The 19,476-nt window shown below is 43.2% G+C and overlaps 1 protein-coding gene across 1 annotated transcript in view; it reads left to right on the top strand.

The window, feature by feature from the left end:
- The window catches only part of TEKT1 (tektin 1), a 34,195-nt gene extending 15,165 nt beyond the window's left edge, over positions 1-19,030 (top strand). Inside the window, exons 4-8 of the mRNA XM_054456089.2 lie at positions 749-877; positions 1,413-1,556; positions 3,672-3,894; positions 15,781-15,977; positions 16,489-19,030. Of these exons, the coding sequence (XP_054312064.1) occupies positions 749-877; positions 1,413-1,556; positions 3,672-3,894; positions 15,781-15,977; positions 16,489-16,696 (901 nt within the window). The 3' untranslated portion in view covers positions 16,697-19,030. The remainder of the gene's footprint in view (positions 1-748; positions 878-1,412; positions 1,557-3,671; positions 3,895-15,780; positions 15,978-16,488) is intronic.
- Positions 19,031-19,476: the final 446 nt, after the last annotated feature.

The raw sequence follows: 19,476 nt of genomic DNA, 5'->3' as shown, positions 1-19,476 counted from the left end.
TAAAGACATATGCACATGTTTGTTTATTGCGGCACTATTCACAATAGCAAAGACTTGGAACCAACCCAAATGTCCGTCAGTGCTAGACTGGATTAAGAAAATGTGGCACATATACACCATGGAATACTACACAGCCATAAAAAAGGATGAGTTCATGTCCTTTGCAGGAAAATGGATGCAGCTGGAAGCCATCATTCTGCGCAAACTATCACAAGGACAGAAAACCAAACACCACATGTTCTCACTCATAGGTGGGAATTGAACAATGAGAACACTTGGACACAGGGCGGGGAACATCACACACTGGGGCCTGTCGGGGTGTGGGGGGCTGGGGGAGGGATAGCAGTAGGAGAAGTACCTAATGTTAAATGATGAGTTGATGGGAGCAGCAAACCAACGTGGCACATGTATACCTATGTATCAAACCTGCACATTATGCACATGTACCCTAGAACTTAAAGTATAATTTTTAAAAAAATACAAAGAAAAGAAAAAGAGAGAGAAAAAAAAGTCCATTTGGCATGTTTCAGACCAAGTGACCAGTCATCAATCAATTTTTCTTCATTGTGTTTGGATATTTTGAAGTCACATAGACACCAACTAATATCTGTCACCCACTGTGTCATCGGATGGCTCGGGTGACACTCAAATCAGTTGTGCAGGTAGTTCTGAGTGTGCAGACATTAGCCAACGTTGAGTCACCTCATGTTGCACGTGTTGGCTGACTGGCTGCCTTTCCCCCTGCCAGGGAGAAGCGCATTGGCATTGACCTGGTGCATGACACAGTGGAGCATGAGCTGATAAAGGAGGCTGAGATCATCCGGGGCATTATGGCTCTGCTGACCCGTACCTTGGAGGAGGCTTCCGAGCAGATTCGGTATGACTCTTCAGCCTGCCCTCCAAATCTCCACTGGGAATTTTGAGAAGAGGCAGTGTCCACAAAAGCTGGGCTCCATGGCACAGAAAGAAAGGGGTTCAACATTCCCACTCCCACTTTGTGTCCCCAGATCGCCCCAGCACTCAGGATAAGAGCTGGCCACATCCCTCATACATGGCAGCTGCCCTCTGGTAAGGGTGGGGCTTGAGGTGGATTTCACCCTGGTTATAAACTGGAGGACGCTGGAACCCACTGGTGAGGCTGACCCCTCACACATAGTAGGCTGCAATGGTGACACTGGAAAATGTCACAGTAGAAGGGAGGATCTCCAAGTCCACGTTTGGTTACGTTGATTTGTCACCGGGCATCAAATGGTATACGCGTGAATGTTGGGGTGATGGGTGCGGGGGGAGGGCAGCACCATCATCCTGCACCAGACCTAGCTGCAGCTTCACTTTCCAGGACCTCCCCAAGGACCTGTGGGTGCCATCTGGGCACTCCAGAGGCAGAAACCCAGTTTACTTTCTCCCTTCAGGATGAACCGCTCTGCCAAGTACAATCTTGAGAAGGATTTGAAGGACAAGTTTGTGGCCCTGACCATAGATGATATCTGCTTCTCTCTCAACAACAACTCACCAAACATCAGATATTCTGAGAACGCCGTGAGGATTGAGCCAAAGTGAGTGGGCCTTGCCGTCTTCCTCCCTGTGGGTGATGTCCCAGTGCTTCTCAGGCAGGCAAGACCTAGCAGCTCATCCTTGCAGCTGGCTGAGAGCTTGGAAGTGGTGGGTTGGGGCAAAGGCAGTGTTGAATGGTGACCTTGACATTGGGCCCAGAGGCTCCCGATCCTCCAGGTTAGGCTCACTAACTAAGAAAGTCTGACATAAAACCTTTAAACCTTTAAAGAATAAAACACTTTATTCCTATATCTATACATGTTTTTAACAAGTAAAAGAATCTAAAAATGTATAAAGAGCAAGTGAATTTTTCCCCTTTCTTTTTTTTTTTTTTGAGATGGAGTCTCACTTTGTTACCCAGGCTGTAGTGCAGTGGCGTGATCTCGGCTCACTGCAAGCTCCGCCTCCCCGGTTCACGCCATTCTCTTGCCTCAACCTCCCAAATAGCTGGGACTACAGGTGCCTGCCACCACGCCTGGCTAATTTTTTGTATTTTTAGTAGAGATGGGGTTTCACCGTGTTAGCCAGGATGGTCTCGATCTCCTGACCTCGAGATCCTCCCGCCTTGGCCTCCCAAAGTGCTGGGATTACAGGCATGAGCCACTGCACCCAGCCTCCCCTTTCCATTTTTACATTCACTGAGATAACTGGTATTAGCTGCATGTTCATACAAACATATGTACATATGCACTCACACACATATGGTAAACTTTGTTTAGTTTATAAAAATGAGATTATACTATGTACCTTTTCTGTGACATCTAATTTGCATTTTTCAGTTAACATTATATCACAGCCTAACTCACTCTAATTTTTAAAACCTTCTTTTTGAAATAAAACATACATATAGAAAAGTGCACAAGTTCGAAGCATTCTCATTGTGTTAGTTATCTTTTGCTGTATACTAAATTATCCCAAAACTTTGCAGCTTAAGACTATAAACATGTATTATCTCATGGTTCCTTGGGTGGGGAAGCCAGGCCCTGTTCAACTGGGTGCCCCGGGCTCGATGTCTTCTGAGGTTGTAGTCAAGCCAGCTGCCGGGGTTGCAATCCATCTGAAGGCTTGACCCGGGTGGGGTCCAATTCCAAGCTGATTGTGGGTGATGGTGGGCCTTGGTTCCTTGCCTTGTGAATTTCACCATGGGGATGTCCCATGACACGGCAACTGGTTTCTCCCATAATGAGTGATCCGAGAGAGAGAGGAAGAGAGAGAGGGAGAGAGAGAGAGAGAGACAGAGAGAGAACCGATGACAGAAGCCACAGTCTTTTTTATATCCTAGTCCCAGAAGTGACATCCTTCTATTTGTGAGGAGCAAGTCAATAAATTCATCCCATACTCAAGGTGAGGGGATTACACAAAGGCATGAACACCAGGAGGGGGGATCACTAAGGGCTATCTCAGAGGCTGCCTCTAATCACAAACTGAACAAAGCCTCATATCACCACCAGGTGAAGAAAGAAAACATTATCACCATCCCTATCATCCTGTCCTCTTCCAATCAATAGTCCCTCCCTCCATCCTGAAGGTAACAACTTTCCTGACTTGTAATAGGATGGTTTTGCCTGCTTTTCATTAAACAGCATTATATACTAGATATATGTGTGTGTGTGTGTGTCTGGTTTCTTCCAATTAACATTATTTTGAAGTTCATCAGTGTCGTTCCAGAAGACAGTTCCTCTTCAAATGAGTAATTTATTCACTTGTTTATTTAAATCTGTATAGATGGATGGTTTCTATTTTATTCAGTGTAATCTATTACATTAGTATTTATTTTGATGCTCAAATTATCTCTAGCTGAGCAATCTCACCCAAGTTACTTCATTTTTCTGAGCTCAGTTTCCCTCATTTGTAAAATGGGGATTAGAAAAGTTAGCTCACTTGGCCATCATGAGGATTAAATGAGATAATGTCTATAAGGTGCCAGCCCAATGCCAGAGTAGGGAGGTTGCCCAAAGTGACAGCTATTGATACTGACAGACCACTATTTGCTCTGCCTAGAGATAGAGTAACGTTCTAGGTGCTTCTGATGAGAGGAAGGTGTAGCTCATCCCACTCTCCCAACCCCCTTCCCCACCCCAAGTATGCTGTGAATGAAAGCGTGGGGTCTGTTTCAGCTCCGTGAGTCTGGAAGACTGGTTGGACTTCTCCAGCACCAACGTGGAGAAGGCTGACAAGCAGCGGAACAACTCCCTGACGCTGAAAGCCCTGGTGGATCAAATCCTGTCCCAGACAGCCAATGATCTGCGCAAGCAGTGTGATGTGTTGGACACGGCATTCAAGAATGGGCTGAAGGATACAAAGGATGCCAGGGACAAGCTGGCTGATCATCTGGCCAAGGTGAGGTCCCTTGAGGGAGCATGGAAGAAGAGCAGATTCAGGAGCTTTCACCATGGAAAACAAGAATGCCCCCGGGCCAGACCGCTAGACTTCTGGGCTTGGGATATTGGGTTAACTTGTGGGTAAGGGTCATTCATATCTCTCCAGCTTAGCAGCAGGCTTTGCATTTTTGGGGACTGGAGTGGGACTTTGCCCCACTCTGGGCCTCCATTGTCACTCACTGCTACAGAGAACTGAAATGCAGAGAACAGAACCCTGAGGCAGGAGACGGGAGGCTTAGGGGCTGGCTGCAGCTTTGTGCCTGGCTGTCTTCCCACTCCAGTTGCCATTCCTCCATATGTGAAATACAGAAATGGACTACATGCTCTCACGTGTCCTTTAGGACTCTGAAGTTACAGGAGTTGATGCAGCCAGTTTTTCCAAACACGGTTGGAGTTTTAGGACTCTAGCTGGTCATTTCTCCTTGTTATCCAGTGTTGTGCTGGTAAACTGGCTCTCAGAGGGTGTTTTAGTCCACTTTCACACCACTGTAAAGAGCTACCCAAGACTGGGTAATTTATAAAGGAAAGAGGTTTAATTGACTCACAGTTCCACATGGCTGGGGAGGCCTCAGGAAACTTACAGTCATGGCAGAAGGTGAAGGAGAAGCCAGCACCTTCTTCACAAGGCGGCAGGAGACAAAAAGTGCAGGGGAAACTGCCACTTTTAGAACTATTAGATCTCATGAGAACTCCCTCACTATCATGAGAACAGCATGGGGGAAGCTGCCCCCATGATCCAATTACCTCCCACCAGATTCCTCCCTCAACATGTGGGGATTACAATGCAAGATGAGATTTGGGTGGGGACACAGAGCCAAACCATATCAGAGAGGGTTAGTATTTGTACTGCAAATACTAAAGTGGGAGCATTTTTACTACAGATATTGGCAAATTCTACAGATTAGGGTCCTTCCTGTAGAATCTGTCGATATCTGTAGTACAAATACTCCCACATTGGTGGATTTCAAGCTACTCATTTCAGCAGGCCACTGTCAGCCCACCCTACACTTTACTGCTGGTGAAGCTGAAACAGAGAGGAGAAGGGCCCCAAGGTGGCAGGGTGGGAGTGGAGCCCAGGCCTTCTCAGCCCCTGAATCTCTGTCCTGTTGCCACATCCTGAACATTCCCTCCCACAGCTCAGAGTCCTGTTGTGGACAAGATTTATTTCTGTGATGTGCAGGAGAAACCAGAGTATTATCGAGGGTGAAACTGCAATGTTCAGCAAACGGAGAGGTAGACGAGCCTAGTGGAAATGGGTAGACATCAGAGCCAGACATCCTGGGTTTGAATTGTGGCTTCAACACTTGCTGTGTGACCTTAGGGAGACCCTGAAGCCCCGTGTTCCTTAGTTTCCTCCTTGATAAAATGGGGAGAAACAACAGTCTTCCCCAGCCAGAGTTAAGTTAGACAACTCATATAAAATATTTAGAACAGTGCCTGGCAAGTATACATTTCACACACACACACACACACACGCACTGCATATATGATTAACATATAATATCATACATATAAATAATAAAAATAGTTGATTGATGATGATGATGATGATGATAGCCAAGGAATAATCCAGAGACTTCCTGGTGGAATAAGAACCTAGTATAGGCCTTGAAAGATGGATCTGAGATAGGACAGAAGTGAGGATGGGAGAGCACTGAGAAGATAAGAGAGGAAGAGAAGAGGCTAAGGAGCATAAACAAAGACATACTGGTAATAAAACAAATAAGATGTCACGGCCAGGTGCGGTGGCTCATGCCTGTAATCCCAGCACTTTGGGAGGCCAAGGTGGGTGGATCACCTGAGAGGTCAGGAGTTCATGACTAGCCCGGGCAACAGGGTGAAACCCTGTCTCTACTAAAAATAGAAAAAATTAGCCTGGTGTGGTGGTGGGCGCCTGTAATCACAGCTACTCAGGAGGCTGAGGCAGGAGAATCTCTTGAACCTGGGAGACGGAGGTTGCAGTGAGCTGAGATTGCACCATTGTGCTCCAGCCTGGGCAACAAGAGCAAAACTCCATCTCAAAAAAAAAAAAATACATAAAAATAAAATAGTAAGATGTCACTGTATGGTGATACATGGTTGGAAAACTGTCAAGTTATAAACATGTCACTGTGATTTATAGTGCTCTGGGCAACAGTGCAAAGACATGAGAACATCACATACAGTGTGTCACCATGACTTAATTCTGCCATGGTAGTTCAGAAGCAATAATAAATGAATAAGCATGGCTGTGTTTCAACACAGCTTTATTTATGGGCATTAAAAATATAATTTTATGTAATTTTCACATGATGATATTCTGCTTTTATTTTTCTCCCCAACCATTTAAAAATTTAAAAATCCCTAAGACAATGAAAAGACAAACCACACACTGGGAGAAAATATTTGCAAAATACATATCTGATAAAGGACTGTTATCCGAAATATACAAAGAACTCTTAAAATTCAACAATGGGAAAACAGACCAACTAAAAAATGAACAAAAGATCTAAACAGACACCTCACCAATACAGATATACAGAGGGCAAGTAAGCATACAAAAAGATGCTCAACATCCTATGTCATTAGGGAATTGCAAATTAAAACAACACCACCTCGGCACCTACAGAAAATCCAAAGCACTGACACCCCCAAATGCTGGTGAGGATGTGGAGCAACAGGAACTCTCATTCATTGCTGATGAGAATGAAGAATGGTACAGCCCCTTTGGAAGACCGTGTGGCAGTTTCTTACAAGGCTAAACATATACTCTTAGGATTCAGCAATCTCCTTCCTTGGTATTTGCCCAGATGGGCTGAAAACTTAACGTTCATACAAAAATCTGCGTGTGAATGTCTATAGCAGCTTTATTCATGATTGCCAAAACTTGCAAGCAGCTAAGATAGGTGAATGGATGGATAAACTGTGGTACATCCAGACAATGAAATATTATTCAGCACTAAAAAGGCGTGAGCTATCAAGCCATGAAAAGACATAGAGGAACTTTAAATGCATATTGCTAAGTGAAAGAAGCCGAGGTGAAACTCATACTGTAGGATATGAATCATAATTCCAACTATATGACATTCTAGAAAAGACAAAACTATGGAGATGAAAAAGATCAGCGGTTGTCAGGGGTTTGGGTGGGTGGAAGAAGGAAGGAAGGATCAATGGGAGCAGCCCAGGGGTGTTCTAGGGCAGCAAAACATATTCTGTATGATATTGTAAAGGTGGATACATGTAGTTATACATCTGTCAAAACCCATAAAATCGGCCGGGCGTGGTGGCTCACGCCTGTAATCCTAGCACTTTGGGAGGCTGAGGCAGGTGGATCACCTGAGGTCAGAGGTTCAAGACCAGCCTGGCCAACACAGCAAAACCCTGTCTCTACTAAAAATACAAAAATTAGCTGGCTGTGGTGGCGCCTGCCTGTAATCCCAGCTATTTGGGAGGCTAAGGCAGGAGAATCGCTTGAACTTAGGAGGCAGAGGTTGCAGTGAGCTGAGATCATGCCATTGCTATCCAGCCTGGGTGACAGAGTAAGACTCCATAAAAAACAAAAGCAAACAAACAAACAAACAAAACTCATAGAATGTACAACACAAAGAGTGAACCCTAATGTAAATTGTGGACTTTAGTTAATAATAATATATCAATATTGGCTCATCAATTGTATTAATAACAAATGTACCACACTAATGGAAGATGCTAATAATAAGGAAAACCTAGGTAGAAGGGAGAAAGCATATGGGAACTCTACTTTCTGCTCAATTTTTCTTTAAACCTAAAATGGCTCTAAAAAAATTGAAGACTATTACTTAAAAAAAAATTCTTATTTCACAGTCTGTACAAAAACAGGTTGCAGACTGGATTTAGTTTGTAGGCCATAGTTTGCTGATTCTTGATCTCACTCATAGCAGTAGTAGTTTTATTATAAGTGTATTGTTATCTATGTATTTTGGATGATTAAGGTATTTGTAAAATTTAAGAGATTTGGCCTGTTTTTTAAAAATTTCTTTAAAATATATAATTAAATAATTGTTTTAGCCTTATGATTTTAGTTGAAACTTTAAATTTGAAGATAGCATTAGAATATTTAAGAAAATTTAAAGCATCATCTTTTTTTACTAATTTATTAGATTGACAAATCTATTTAAGAACTCCAGAAGGTCTTATTTGTTAAGATAATTCAAATAGGGGTGGAGCCAAGATGGCCGAATAGGAACAGCTCCAGTCTACAGCTCCCAGCGTGAGTGATGCAGAAGACGGGTGATTTCTGTGTTTCCAACTGAGGTACCGGGTTCATCTCACTGGGGAGTGTTGGAAAGTGGGTGCAGGACAGTGGGTGCAGTGCACCGAGCGTGAGCCAAAGCAGGGCGAGGCATTGCCTCACCCGGGAAGCGCAAGGGGTCAGGGAATTCCCTTTCCTAGTGAAAGAAAGGGGTGACAGACGGCACCTGGAAAATCAGGTCACTTCCACCCTAATACACGCTTTTCCAATGGTCTTAGCAAACGGCACACCAGGAGATTATATCCCGCGCCTGGCTCGGAGGGTCCTACACCCACGGAGCCTCGCTCACTGCTAGCACAGCAGTCTGAGATCAAACTGAAAGGTGGCAGCCAGGCTGGGGGAGGGGCGCCTGTCTTTGCCATTGCCCAGGCTTCAGTAGGTAAACAAAGCAGCCACGAAGCTCGAACTGGGTGGAGCCCACTGCAGCTCAAGGAGGCCTGCCTGCCTCTGTAGACTCCACCTCTGGGGGCAGGGCATTGCCAAACAAAAGGCAGTAGAATCCTCTGCAGACTTAAATGTCCCTGTCTGACAGCATTGAAGAGAGTAGTAGTGGTTCTCCCAGCACACAGCTGGAGATCTGAGTACGGACAGACTGCCTCCTCAAGTGGGTCCCTGACCCCCGAGTAGCCTAACTGGGAGGCACCCCCCAGGAGGGGCAGACTGACACCTCATGCGGCCGGGTACTCCTCTGAGACAAAACTTCCAGAGGAACGATCAGGCAGCAACATTTGCTGTTCACCAATATCCGCTGTTCTGCAGCCTCTGCTGCTGACACCCAGGCAAACAGGGTCTGCAGTGGACCTCCAGCAAACTCCAACAGAACTGCAGCTGAGGGTCCTGACTGTTAGAAGGAAAACTAACAGAAAGGACATCCACACCAAAACCCCATCTGTACGTCACCATTATCAAAGACCAAAGGTAGATAAAACCACAAAGATGGGGAAAAAAACAGAGCAGAAAAACTGGAAACTCTAAAAATCAGAGCACCTCTCCTCCAAAGGAATGCAGCTTCTCACCAGCAACGGAACAAAGCTGGATGGAGAATGACTTTGACAAGTTGAGAGAAGAAGGCTTCAGATGATCAAACTACTCTGAGCTAAAGGAGGAAGTTGGAACCCATGGCAAAGAAGTTAAAAACCTTGAAAAAAAATTAGACGAATGGCTAACTAGAATAACCAATGCAGAGAAGTCCTTAAAGGACCTGATGGAGCTGAAAACCAAGGCACGAGAACTACGTGATGAATGCACAAGCCTCAGTACCCGATTCGATCAACTGGAAGAAAGGGTATCAGTGATGGAAGATCAAATGAATGAAATGAAGCAAGAAGAGAAGTTTAGAGCAAAAAGCATAAAAAGAAATGAACAAAGCCTCCAAGAAATATGGGACTATGTGAAAAGACCAAATCTACGTCTTATTGGTGTACCTGAAAGTGACGGGGAGAATGGAACCAAGTTGGAAAACACTCTGCAGGATATTATCCAGGAGAACTTCCCAAATCTAGCAAGGCAGGCCAACATTCACATTCAGGAAATACAGAGAACGCCACAAAGATACTCCTCGAGAAGAGCAACTCCAAGACACATAATTGTCAGATTCACCAAAGTTGTAATGAAGGAAAAAATGTTAAGGGCAGCCAGAGAGAAAGGTCGGGTTACCCACAAAGGGAAGCCCATCAGACTAACAGCTGATCTCTCGGCAGAAACTCTACAAGCCAGAAGAGAGTGGGGGCCAATATTCAACATTCTTAAAGAAAAGGATTTTCAACCCAGAATTTCATATCCAGCCAAACTGAGCTTCATAAGTGAAGGAGAAATAAAATCCTTTACAGACAAGCAAATGCTGAGAGATTTTGTCACCACCAGGCCTGCCTTGCAAGAGCTCCTGAAGGAAGCACTAAACATGGAAAGGAACAACCAGTACCAGCCACTGCAAAAACATGCCAAATTGTAAAGACCATCGAGGCTAGGAAGAAACTGCATCAACTAACAAGCAAAATAACCAGCTAACATCATAATGACAGGATCAAATTTACACATAACAATATTAACCTTAAATGTAAATGGGCTAAATGCTCCAATTAAAAGACACAGACTGGCAAATTGGATAAAGACTCAAGACCCATCAGTGTGCTGTATTCAGGAGACCCATCTCACGTGCAGAGACACACATAGGCTCAAAATAAAGGGATGGAGGAAGATCTACCAAGCAAATGGAAAACAAAAAAAGGCAGGGGTTGCAATCCTAGTCTCAGATAAAACAGACTTTAAACCAACAAAGATCAAAAGAGACAAAGAAGGCCATTACATAATGGTAAAGGGATCAATTCAACAAGAAGAGCTAACTATCCTAAATATATATGCACCCAATACAGGAGCACCCAGATTCATAAAGCAAGTCCTTAGAGACCTACAAAGAGACTTAGACTTCCACACAATAATAATGGGAGATTTTAACACCCCACTGTCAACATTAGACAGAACAACGAGACAGAAAGTTAACAAGGATATCCAGGAATTGAACTCAGCTCTGCACCAAGCGGACCTAATAGACATCTACAGAACTCTTCATCCCAAATCAACAGAATATACATTCTTCTCAGCACCACACCACACTTATTCCAAAATTGACCACATAGTTGGAAGTAAAGCACTCCTCAGCAAATGTAAAAGAACAGAAATTATAACAAACTGTCTCTCAGACCACAGTGCAATCAAACTAGAACTCAGGATTAAGAAACTCACTCAAAACCACTCAACTACATGGAAACTGAACAACCTGCTCCTGAATGACTACTGGTTACATAACGAAATGAAGGCAGAAATAAAGATGTTCTTTGAAACCAACGAGAACAAAGACACAACATACCAGAATCTCTGGGACACATTCAAAGCAGTGGGTAGAGGGAAATTTATAGCATTAAATGCCCACAAGAGAAAGCAGGAAAGATCTAAAATTGACACCCTAACATCACAATAGAAAGAACAAGAGAAGCAAGAGCAAACACATTCCAAAGCTAGCAGAAGGCAAGAAATAACTAAGAACAGAGCAGAACTGAAGGAAATAGAGACACAAAAAACCCTTCAAAAAATCAATGAATCCAGGAGCTGATTTTTTGGAAAGATCAACAAAATTGATAGTCCGCTAGCAAGATTAATAAAGAAGAAAAGAGAGAAGAATCTAATAGACACAATAAAAAATGATAAAGGGGATATCATCACTGATCCCACAGAAATACAAACTACCATCAGAGAATACTATAAACACCTCTATGCAAATAAACTAGAAAATCTAGAAGAAATGGATAAATTCCTCGACACATACACCCTCCCAAGACTAAACCAGGAAGAAGTTGAATCTCTGAATAGACCAATAACAGGCTCCGAAATTGAGGCAATAATTAACAGTTTACCAACCAAAAAAGTCCAAGACCAGATGGATTCACAGCCAAATTCTACCAGAGGTACAAGGAGGAGCTGGTACCATTCTTTCTGAAACTATTCCAATCAATAGCAAAAGAGGGAATCCTCCCTAACTAATTTTATGAGGCCAACATCATCCTGATACCAAAGCCTGGCAGAGACACAACAAAAAAAAGAGAATTTTAGACCTATATCCCTGATGAACATCGATGCAAAAATCCTCAATAAAATACTGGCAAACCGAATCCAGCAGCACATCAAAAAGCTTATCCACCATGATCAAGTGGGCTTCATCCCTGGGATGCAAGGCTGGTTGAAGATATGCAAATCAATAAACATAATCCAGCATATAAACAGAACCAATGACAAAAACCATACAATTATCTCAATAGATGCAGAAAAGGCCTTTGACAAAATTCAACAACCCTTCATGCTAAAAACTCTCAATAAATTAGGTATTGATGCGACATATCTCAAAATAATAAGAGCTATCTATGACAAACCCACAGCCAATATCATACTGAATGGGCAAAAACTGGAAGCATTCCCTTTGAAAACTGGCACAAGACAGGGATGCCCTCTCTCACCACTCATATTCAACATAGTGTTGGAAGTTTTGGCCAGGGCACTCAGGCAGGAGAAGGAAATCAAGGGTATTCAATTAGGAAAAGAGGAAGTCAAATTGTCCCTGTTTGCAGATGACATGATTGTATATCTCGAAAACTCCATCATCTCAGCCCAAAATCTCCTTAAGCTGATAGGCAACTTCAGCAAAGTCTCAGGATACAAAATCAATGTCCAGAAATCACAAGCATTCTTATACACCAATAACAGACAGAGAGCTAAATCATGAGTGAACTCCCATTCACAATTGCTTCAAAGAGAATAAAATACCTAGGAATCCAACTTACAAGGAATGTGAAGGGCCTCTTCAAGGAGAACTACAAACCACTGCTCAATGAAATAAAAGAGGATACAAACAAATGGAAGAACATTCCATGATCATAGGTAGGAAGAATCAATATCGTGAAAATGGCCATACTGCCCAAGGTAATTGATAGATTCAATGCCGTCCCCATGAAGCTACCAATGACTTTCTTCACAGAATTTGAAAAAACTACTTTAAAGTTCATATGGAACCAAAAAAGAGCCTGCATTGCCAAGTCAATCCTAAGCCAAAAGAACAAAGCTGGAGGCATCATGCTACCTGACTTCAAACTATACTACAAGGCTACAGTAACCAAAACAGCATGGTACTGGTACCAAAACAGAGATATAGACCAATGGTACAGAACAGAGCCCTCAGAAATAATGCCGCATATCTACAACCATCTGATCTTTGACAAACCTGACAAAAACAAGAAATGGGGAAAGGATTCCCTATTTAATAAATAGTGCTGGGAAAACTGGCTAGCCACATGTAGAAAGCTGAAACTGGATCCCTTCCTTACACCTTATACAAAAATTAATTCAAGATGGATTAAAGACTTACATATTAGACCTAAAACCATACAAACCCTAGAAGAAAACCTAGACGATACCATTCAGGACATAGGCATGGGCGAGGACTTCATGTCTAAAACAGCAAAAGCAATGGCAACAAAAGCCAGAATTGACAAATGGGATCTAATTAAACTAAAGAGCTTCTGCACAGCAAAAGAAACTACCATCAGAGTGAACAGGCAACCTACAGAATAGGAGAAAACTTTTGCAATCTACTCATCTGACAAAGGGCTACTATCCAGAATCTACAATGAACTCCAACAAATTTACAAGAAAAAAACAAACAACCCCATCAACAAGTGGGCAAAGGATATGAACAGACAGGTCTCAAAAGAAGACATTTATGCAGCCAAAAGACACATGAAAAAATGCTCACCATCACTGGCCATCAGAGAAATGCAAATGAAAATCACAATGAGATACCATCTCATACCAGTTAGAATGGTGATCATTAAAAAGTCAGGAAACAACAGGTGCTGGAGAGGATGTGGAGAAATAGGAACACTTTTATACTGTTGGTGGGACTGTAAACTAGTTCAACCATTGTGGAAGTCAGTGTGGCGATTCCTCAGGGATCTAGAACTAGAAATACCATTTGACACAGCAATCCCATTGCTGGGTATATACCCAAAGGATTATAAATCATGCTGCTATAAAGACACATGCACACGTATGTTTATTGCGGCACTATTCACAATAGCAAAGACTTGGAACCAACCCAAATGTCCAACAACGATAGACTGGATTAAGAAAATGTGGCACATATACACCATGGAATACTATGCAGCCATAAAAATGATGAGTTCATGTCCTTTGCAGGGACATGGATGAAGCTGGAAACCATCATTCTCAGCAAACTATCGCAAGGACAAAGAAACAAACACCGCATGTTCTCACTCATATGTGGGAATTGAACAATGAGAACACATGGACACAGGCAGGGGAACATCACACACCGGGGCCTGTTGTGGGGTGGGGGGAGGGGGGAGGGATCCATTTGGAGATATACCTAATGTTAAATGACGAGTTAATGGGTGCAGCACACCAACATGGCACATGTATACATATGTAACTAACCTGCACGTTGTGCACATGTACCCTAAAACTTAAAGTATAATAAAAAATAAAATTCACCTTAAAAAAATAAATAAAATTCCAGGCCAAAAAAAAAAAAGATAATTCAAATATTTTAAAAAGTTATATATCAAATTTATAAATGCTGCTTTAAATAAATATTCAAAGGACTTTAAGTAAGTTTGAAGTAGGAGCAATTATTAGTCAAAAGCAGCTTAAAGTAATTGCTAATATCTGCTAAATTTAAAAATAGTATATCTGTGAACTGGACTTATGAAAACCTTAAGAAGTGTTTAAAAAGAAGCTTAAGAAAGCCAAGTGCAATTTCTGGACCTCGTTGGGATGTAATTTGGACAAACCAACTCTACCAAAATATATGGAACAATTGGTGAAATCTGATCACTAAATATTATTCTAATAAGTCTTTTGTCTGTTTTTTGGTGTGATAAAGGTATTGTGGTTATATCAAAAGAAAAAAAAAGAATCCTATGCTTAGAAATACACACTCAAATATTTAAGTGAAATATTTAACTAAAAGGACATAATATCTGGGATTAGTTTTAAAATAACTAAGCTGATGGACAGGAGTAGAGATGAAGCAAGATTGGCCACATACTGCTCATTGCTGAAACTGATGATGAGTATGCGAGTTTCCTTAGTCTATCTACTTTTGTGTACATTGCAAAAGTAGATGTACAAGTTTAAAAAAAGCTTAATGAAGAAATACATTTTAAACCAGTTAAATATTAATTTTGTTAAAACCAAGTAACTTAAAAGTAGTCTTTTTCTTTTCTTTTTTTTTCTTTTTTTTCTGAGATGGAGTCTCACTCTTTCCCCCAGGCTGGAGTGCAGTAGCACGATCTCGGCTCACTGCAACTTCCGCCTCCCGGGTTCAAGCAATGCTCCTGCCTCAGCCTCCTGAGTAGTTGGGATTACAGGTGTGTGCCACCACGCTCGGCTAATTTTTGCATTTTTAGTAGAGTTGGGGTTTCACCGTGTTGGCAGGCTGGTCTCGAACTCCTGACTTCGTGATCCGCCCGCCTCAGCCTCCCAAAGTGCTGGGATTACAGGTGTGAGCCACCGCATCTGGCCTAAAAGTAGTCTTTTTCTGTGCATAAAGTCACTCACAAAAATAACAACCAAACTCAGACCTAACTGCTCCTTCTTTCCCCAGGCTTCCAGAGGACAGAGCTGGTGCTAGCAAGATAGGAATGGTGAGGAAATAGGCAGCTTTCTGCTCATGATACAAAGGTACCCTGTACCAAGGTGAGCAGGCGGCTTTGAGCAGTAGTGAGATCCCCACGCTGGCCAGGCCTTTGCTGAGGGCATTCTTCTGTGGGTAGATGGGGTGACAATGGCTCGTCCTGTCCCTTGAGTCCATAACGTTCTAAATTTTATGTGGCCTTGCCCACCAGCAATCACTGCTTTAGGGAAGAGAGATCAGACTCACTCTGGCATGCTGCTTAAGAAATCTGAGGTTCCCTCTTCCTAACTTACATGATCACAACCCATCTGCTGTCAGCTGTTGAGTTTTGAGGAGCACAGCTTGGCCTCACCTACTCTAATCCTTTTTGTAAGGTCATGGAAGAGATTGCTTCCCAGGAGAAAAATATTACAGCTCTTGAAAAAGCCATCCTTGACCAAGAAGGGCCAGCCAAGGTGGCTCATACGCGCTTGGAGACCAGGACACACCGGCCGAACGTGGAGCTGTGTCGTGATGTCGCGCAGTATAGGCTAATGAAGGAGGTTCAAGAGATCACCCACAACGTTGCAAGGTAGGCTAGCAGCCAGTGGGCAGAGGGCCTTCGGGTCTCAATCCCAACCTGGATATCAAGCTCAGGCTAGATAGTGACCAGCAGGGTGAATGAAGCCGGCCTGCTCTGTAATGCTTGAGGAATGCCCCCTAGAGGGCAGTCTCCACCACCTCCCGCCAAAATTGTTGCCTTGGAGAAAATGGATCCCAATATTGAATGATTCTAAAGAAGCCCAAATTCAGATGTTTAGGTCAAATCTGCAGTTTTAAACATCAGCATTTCATAAGGTGTCTATGTCATGAATCTGGCCTGTGGCCGCCAAATTGAAATCTCTGTCTTTTTTTTTTTTCATGGCCTTTTCAATATGCATTTTATTCTAAAATTTGGGAGATCTCTGCCTTCATGAGGAGAGAGGAAGGGGAAGAGCACATATCAATTTGGCTCCTGCACTGAACACTGGGGAACATTCTTTCCCTTGAAAAAGCAATGCATAGAGAGAAATTATTCTCTTCTGTTCTTCCCTTTCTCCTAGATTAAAGGAAACTTTAGCCCAAGCTCAGGCAGAGCTGAAAGGGCTGTATCGCAGACAGCTTGCCCTGCAGGAGGAGATCCAGGTCAAAGAGAACACCATTTATATCGATGAAGTGCTGTGTATGCAGATGAGGAAATCCATCCCACTTCGGAATGGGGAAGACCATGGGGTCTGGGCCGGGGGCCTCCGCCCTGATGCTGTCTGCTAATAGTAGGGCAAGTTCCAATTCTCATTAAACCACATCGTAAACAGTAGTTACAGTAGTACAGAGCTCTCATTTCAGGCTGGCGGGGCCTCTAGCCAGCCTGCTGCAACCTCTTGGCTGGCATTCCAAGCCTGCTCAGGGGGCTGATTTTGGGGCGAGTTTCTTTTCTTATGCTGGTGTGGTGTTTGCCTAACAATTCAACTCCGTATTTTAGCACAGGCCACTCTTACAATATCACAGGACTTGGGGCCCCAGGACAGGGTTTCAAGGCATTTCAGTTCAGATTCAATTCAATAAAGTAGTTGGGCTGGATCACCTATGTAGACCATGCCCCTCTTGCTCATGAGATGGGATGCTAACCTTTCTCTTGGCTCTCAAAATTTCTTTTCTCTAGAAAATAATGTGTTTTTTTTTCTCTTAAATACTCAAATAACATAAAGAAAAAGAAAAAAATTCCATTCATGCCATGGGTTCAAGTCAATGGTTAAGACTGTAGGTTCTGGAGTCTGCCATCTGAGTACAGGACCTCCAATAGTCTCTACTCACAGGGCTATGGGGGCGTTGAATGAGATCACCTCTGTAAAGGGCTTCATACTGAGCCTGTATCATGGGGCAGTGAGTGTTTAATGAATGTGAGCCACTGTGAGCAGTCCCACCCTATACCAACATAATTTCTGCACAATTGTACTCATGGCATAAACTCAATTTCAGGATTATTTTTTTCCTTCACTGCTAATTATTGCAAGCCTTTGTTCATGTTGCTAAATTGTCTTTATAATTATTTTAATGGTTACGTACCTCTTTACAAGTTTTCAGCAAGACTGTTTTATATACTTACTGTTTCTTTTCCAAAAAGAGTTCTACTTGTGGGAGGCTGCCTTCCGCTGAGCTGCAGCAGGTCAGAGATCTATGTGGGTGACTGTCAAAGGAAGACTTTTGCTGTGGGAAACTGCTCATTCGTTCCTTATTCCGCTAACATTGAAGGAACACTTTCCAAGGACGAGTCTTACCATCTCAGCACCCTCCCATGTGTGAAGCTGCTGCTACACTCTGCTAACATTTGGTTCCCTGATGCTTATGGGCACCTGATGGTGTGGGGCTCAGGAGACCTAGCTTCTAGTTCCAACACTGCCAGGAAAGTTTCTCTCCTTCCTTAGGGCCACCTGTAAAGTAAGGAATGGACTATATCATCCGGAACTCTTCCTATCCTTGCTGTTCCCTGAATCTGGCTGTCTAGCTGCACATATGGTGTCATAGGGCACAAAGATAATGCAGAGTGTGGGCCTAATTCCTGGGAGCTTTGCAATCTAGGTGCTCCTTGGTCCAGAGACTCTTTGCCATCAGAAAGGGATGTTCCCAATCTGGGATGGAGAAACCCCCTTTGAGGCCAAAAGCACTGGCTTAATTCTGTTAATTCTGATTTATGCTACCCCAGTGCTGAATGTATCCTCTCAGAGTGCTCAGCAAATACACAGCCCTTCCCATGCCCCAATCAAGGAGGGAGGCCCCTCTCTGCTCACTGGGAAGCCTCTGTGTGCTCTTCTGCTCTGGCTCGGAAGAGTCCAAATAGGCCTTCCCAGCTCACTGGGCAGATCTCAGAGTTTCTGCTAACTTAGCAGGGTTATGAGGTCTGTCCCAGAGGATGTGGCCAGCAGGGTGTGAAGACATTGCGCAAAATCCTTCCTTGTGAATACAGCTCTCAGAGGCAGCCAGCCTCAGTGGTGGATTCAGATCTCAGGCTCTGCAGGGAGATGTGATTCAGATCAGCTGGTGGATCAGTTCCAGGGTCTACCTGTGGTGTGATCCCCGCCAAGTTACTTAACTGCCCCGAGCTTCAGTTGCCTAATCTGTAAATAAGACTAATAAAGCCTAGATCGGCGAGATAACGTGTGGAAGACTCTCAACACAGTGTCTGGAACACGCTGCTTTTAAGGGAAATGTGATTTTGATTATGGTTGAGGCCATTTCTCAACATGTAGACACAAAATGCGGAAACATCTAAGATTTCAAGAAAGCAATGTTTTGTTAGTAAACTTGCTCATGCAATTCCTAGGTCTTATTGGGTATCAACGTGTTTCACAAATGAAATCTGGTCTTAGCCTGTGTTTCATGAAGGACATTTGCAATTAGCCTTTGTAGCTACAGATGAAGGCCACCCTGTTCCATACCCCTCTGACCCATCCAAACCAGATATCTTTTCAAAATAAAATACAACTTTCTTCTTAGATAGTACAAAATTTATTTTTAAATACCGTCACTTAAATTGGGAGTCATTTAAACTTGAATTTTCTTAACATAGAACCAAAGTTGAACGTGTCTATAATCCACATAATTAAAAGAAACACAGGAGCAAAGTTTCTGTCTGTTTCGTGGTTCATTTGGCAGTGATGAGTAGAAATTCTCCCGGGTAGCACAGGATTTGGCACGCTGGGAAAATCTCCGGAAGGTTGTTTTTCTCCCAGAGTACCCAATCTAGGTACTTCTCTGTTCTGTGGATTCTGTTGTCTGCCACTCACTGTAACCCAGAGAGTCCATGTCTTGTCATCTTTGCCTTCCACCACCACTCTAGCATGCTCTGGGGGGTGCCAGGGTTGGGAGTGACAAGGTCAGAACCACCCTCCCAGGGGAGCAGGATCATATTTGGGTAACAGTAATGAGTAACGGCATTAGAACCCACCTTTGTTTCCCATGCAGTGTGGGCTCCATTTAAATGTAGTTTCTCATTCATTCATGCCCAGCCCTGATTCTTTCATGAGTCAATTTTTCTGTGGCTTATGTAGGTA

Source organism: Pongo pygmaeus, chromosome 19 (assembly GCF_028885625.2).
Source record: "Pongo pygmaeus isolate AG05252 chromosome 19, NHGRI_mPonPyg2-v2.0_pri, whole genome shotgun sequence".
NCBI lineage: Eukaryota > Metazoa > Chordata > Mammalia > Primates > Hominidae > Pongo > Pongo pygmaeus.
The sequence above is the reverse complement of the archived record's forward strand: the minus strand, read 5'-3'. Positions and strand labels throughout refer to the sequence as shown.